At 36.7% G+C, this 4329-nt stretch overlaps 1 protein-coding gene across 1 annotated transcript; it reads right to left on the bottom strand.

The window, feature by feature from the left end:
* Positions 1-984: 984 nt before the first annotated feature.
* LOC104773471 (U-box domain-containing protein 15-like) lies at positions 985-3209 on the bottom strand. Its single transcript, XM_010498087.2, has 2 exons — positions 2751-3209; positions 985-2070 (listed from the first exon to the last, which is right to left on the bottom strand). The coding sequence occupies exons 1-2, from the start codon at positions 3116-3118 to the stop codon at positions 1242-1244; spliced, it is 1197 nt and encodes a 398-aa protein (XP_010496389.1). The 5' UTR covers positions 3119-3209; the 3' UTR covers positions 985-1241.
* Positions 3210-4329: the final 1120 nt, after the last annotated feature.

Below are 4329 nucleotides of genomic sequence, written 5' to 3'. Positions count from 1 at the left end.
ACTCTATTGCTTGTGTGTATAGCCCAGTAGATGGGAGGATTGCCTTACTGAGTGTTTATAAAATACTCATGCATTGCAATATGTGTTTGTGGTGCAGGTAAAGGCAAAGTGTGATCGTGGAATCCAGGCAATGAAGAGGAGGATGTTCTAGGGACTCGGTTTGATGTTGTCTGGCATTGCTAGGTTGCTAGAGTTGGGTCATTAGAACATTGTTAGGTTGCTGGTTCTTTGATTCTTGATGTTTGGTTATTGTTGATGTTATGGATATTGGATAATTATATTTATTGGATTATTATTTATTGGATGTTGGTATTGTTATTCCGCTGTTGGTTGTGATTGTGGTTAGGTGGTTAGTGGGTATGGGACCACTAGTTGTAGTTATTTATTATATAATATTTATTTTTTATTATTAAAAAAAAAAGGTCGGTCGTTTCAGAAGATGCTTTTTTTTCTAAAATCCTTCAAAATTTTACTTTATACCCTATGATTTTGATTGTTATAATTTTCAACTAAAAACCAAAAAAAAGTCTTCTAAAATCATTCAAAATAGCAATTTTTTAAAAAGTTATAATATATTGAATAACAAGAGATTTCAAGTAGGTTTTAAAAATTATTGATTGAATAACAACAAATTCTAAATTATTTTAAAAGATTTTACATAAATATTAAGTTGAATAACATAGGATTTCATAAGATTTTTAAAAATACTTAATTGAATAACAAAAGATTTTAAAAATACTCTAAAATCCTTTAGAATGACAAGTTCATTACCTCCTCTAATATATTTAAGTAATATATTTTTATTTTATTATTAATTTAATATAATCTTAAAACTAGTTCCCAATTAATGTCCATTTAATCTCTGATTTTTTTTGCTAGGAGCTAGACCCATCCCGACGGCCCGCCTAGCTAATTTTCCTTTAATATGATTTGCAAAGAAAGACCAAGAAAACCAAACTTTAATACGAAGAAATACCGAATCAATGTGAAAAAGATATAAACGCATGATGAAGGGTTCTGATATAAACATGACCCAGGGCCAAGAGTATGTACAAAAAGGGAAAGAAAAATTCAGCCTCTAAAACTTACCAAATGGTTTTTCTTCCAGCTCCGGAGAGGTAAGACTAGACCTAAACACGGCTCTGATTCTTGACTTTTTCCAAATCAGAACCCGAAACCCTACAAATCTTTCTCGTAATGCAAATTTCTTGCTAATATCGATAATATTACTACTATGATCGTTAGCTATTCGAGTTATCAGGAATAGTTGCTGACTGCGCCTTGTGCTGAATGCTTTTCATGCTCAGCTCCATGCTTCTATGAACCATGTCCTGCAACAGTTTCTTAGCCGTTTCAGCAGCTTTTTCTGCCCCATCAACGTGTACTGCAATGCCATAGACAATTTTCTCTAGTATTAATGGAGCCATTTCTTTCTCACGAGGGGTCTCTCTCAGCAAGTCCAAGAGAACTCTGGCTCTATCCCGGGACTTCAATGTTCCTTCGACTGTTGAACTAAGGAGACCTGGGATTGCACCTTCTTTTAGTATGAGTTTTCGGTACTTACCTCGGTCACTGCGGCATAGAGAAAGCAACGCTCCAACCGCGTGTTCTATGCTGAGTGGAGAACCATCCTCTACAGTCTCTACTAAAGTCAGAATACCAGCTTCACAGCAGGTGATGGCATTCCGCCCATCCTCAGAGTTAGAAAGGATCATCTCAATCAACGCTGTAGCTTTTTCAGCAAACTTGGAATGTTTTTTGCATTCTTTGAGGAGGTGGATGAGCGGGGACACGGCTTTAGCATCTAGAATTGAAGCAGAGTACTCTTTGCAAGCTGATAGATTATGAAGGGCTGTGACTGCATCTACTTTCCCCTGAACAGTTCCAGAGCTAAGAATCTGAACCAGAAGTGGTGGAACTCCAGAAGTTATAATCGTCGCCTTATTGGCTGGCGCAGCTGACAGTGTTAGAATTGCTGCAGTGGCTAATTCACGTAAACTAGCATTGTGGAGCTTCAGAATCTGTATGAGAGGAGGAACAGCGCCGGCTTTCACAATCTCAATCTTATTCCTGATCAGAATTCACAACCAAATATAAGTCATAATTACGTAATGACCACCATAAGAACATAAAATGTAAATTTCATTACCACACAAGGGTGGTTCAGAAGAATATAAGTGCTGGATCAAGTAGGTAAATGACATCCTCGATTTGCTATCGTAATATCTAAATAGCAGAAAATTCCAGGTAAAGATAGATTTCGAAAATCAGAACATAAGAAGGTTAACCACATAACAACTACACACTGATATCTGTCACGATTCAGAAATGGGCTGCCATTGCCAACAAGTTCCAACTTCCAAATGTGAAAAGTCTGTATTGAAGTGAGAATTTGGATGTGTGCTGAATTAAACTCAATATCGCTGTGGTTTCTACAGATCTAAAGTCACAAAGTATGTATAGATACTCTCACTGCATTCTTCTTTTTGTATTTGCTTTTGTCAACAACTTTACTAGATTAACTCAAATGAGTCAATGAGGCATAGTGCAGTGCAATTCTTAATCCTGCTAACAAGGAAAACCATAGCTGCAGTAGCTGGTAACTAATAAGTAGCCTTAGACTCATTCAGAAACTGCAAACCCTAGAACCAAGCTCTAAGCAGAGATTGTGAAGTTTTCTTAAGCAAAAACCAACATCTTAATAAGGCCTCAGATTGAGCATTAAAATTATATACTACTAGAGAGATTACCGTTCATTTCTAACGGCAAGGTTAAGGAGAGCGAGGAGAGAAGCGTGGCGAGCATCAATGTTGGAGGAGATGAGCATGGGAACAAGCGGCGGGATAACTCCGGCGTCGGCGAGCTTTGACCTAGCCGAAGACTTGACCGGAGACTTTCTAAGCATCTTCCGGATTTCCCTAGCGGCTTCAATTCGGAAATCGAGATCTCTGTGGAGAAGCTTCTTGGAGAGATGTAGAATCAGTGATTCCTTGGTGTTTTTCCATATGTTGGTGGTGGTTGTTTCCATCTCTGCTTCGTCTTCTAGTACAGTTGCCGTCATCGCTGAGTCTCCGGCGATGGAATCCATCATCTGATTCTGGTTCTCTTCCACCACCATTATCTCTCTCTCTCTTCTCTTGTGTGTGCCCCCAAGTTTGGATTTCTCTAGTCAAAGACGAAACGACTTATCTACTCTAATCATCAAATTAATAATTAATTATGAAGAAAAATATGCAATTAGTTGAAAGAACCAACATTTCTCGAGGTTAGTTAGCTTGACAAATCACAATTCCAATCTGGACATTTTACACAAAATTCCATCAGTTTCACAAGTGTCATTCTAACCTGATTTTTTTGTTTCAAAATAAGTGTTATTTTAGATTTTTAATGTAAAATTAAGCATAAATTTCCAACTTTAACTTCATAATTATTGAAGAATATCAAAAGTCAATTTCAATTTTAAAAGTAAAAAAAATATTTTAATATGTTTTCTTAATTTGTGTGCAAAGTGTCAAAATGACACTTATTATGAAACAGAGAGAGTATTAGGTAACTATTTTCACACTAATAAGTGGCGAAAGGGTATTCTATCTTTTGAAATAATATTTATATATAAAAAAATGAAAAAATTATGTTATTATTTGATGATATATTGATAATTGCAAATTTGATTTGTAAGTGTAAATTTGAATTAATCTATAAGTGTATAAATGTAAATTATATTCAACAAAAAATATTTATTTTCTAGACTTTAATGTGTAATATGATTTTTAATTTAACATAATATTATTGCCAAGGTACAAAAAAGAACTGAAAAAAATAAAAAAAATGAGCGACTCTAGGGTTGTGTTAGCGGTGATCAGGATGCGAAGATAACCGATAGTGGTGAGCAGGGTTGGCCACCGGGGGATCCTACAGATGCTCCACGAACGTGGGTACAGAGGGTGGTAGACGGTAGTACATGGGGGACGCCGGTGCCGGAGAGCCTCCTTGATGAGGATTTTGTCTCAGCGAGAGTCCAACTAGATTTTTCCAAATGGAGAAGATGGGGAGCCAGAGATCACAATTGGTGCTGAAGTGTTTGACGTGATATATGGTATGTGGAAGAACTGTATGATCGTTAAGGTGTTGAGTAGAAACGTATCCATTGCGGTTTTGAGAATAAAGTTAAGGGAGATCTAGAAACCAAGAAGAGCGATGTACGTCATGGATCTTCCAAGGCAGTTTTTTCTGATTCGTTTTGAGGCGGAGGATGAGTATCTGGCGGGGTTGACAGGATTAGTTATGGGTATAAGTGGCTTTTAAACTCTCCACATCTATCTCAAACTC

The sequence above is a fragment of the Camelina sativa genome, unplaced genomic scaffold (assembly GCF_000633955.1).
Source record: "Camelina sativa cultivar DH55 unplaced genomic scaffold, Cs unpScaffold00550, whole genome shotgun sequence".
NCBI classification, from domain to species: Eukaryota; Viridiplantae; Streptophyta; class Magnoliopsida; order Brassicales; family Brassicaceae; genus Camelina; species Camelina sativa.
This window is presented reverse-complemented; position numbering and strand designations above follow the sequence as displayed.

Excerpts from the sequence above, each read along its gene's own strand:
- LOC104773471 (XM_010498087.2), bottom strand. The coding sequence starts at position 3,118 with ATGGTGGTGGAAGAGAACCAGAATCAGATGATGGATTCCATCGCCGGA. Across the intron at positions 2,071-2,750 it reads CTTGCCGTTAGAAATGAACG|GAATAAGATTGAGATTGTGA; the intron begins GTAATCTCTCTA and ends AATTCTGATCAG.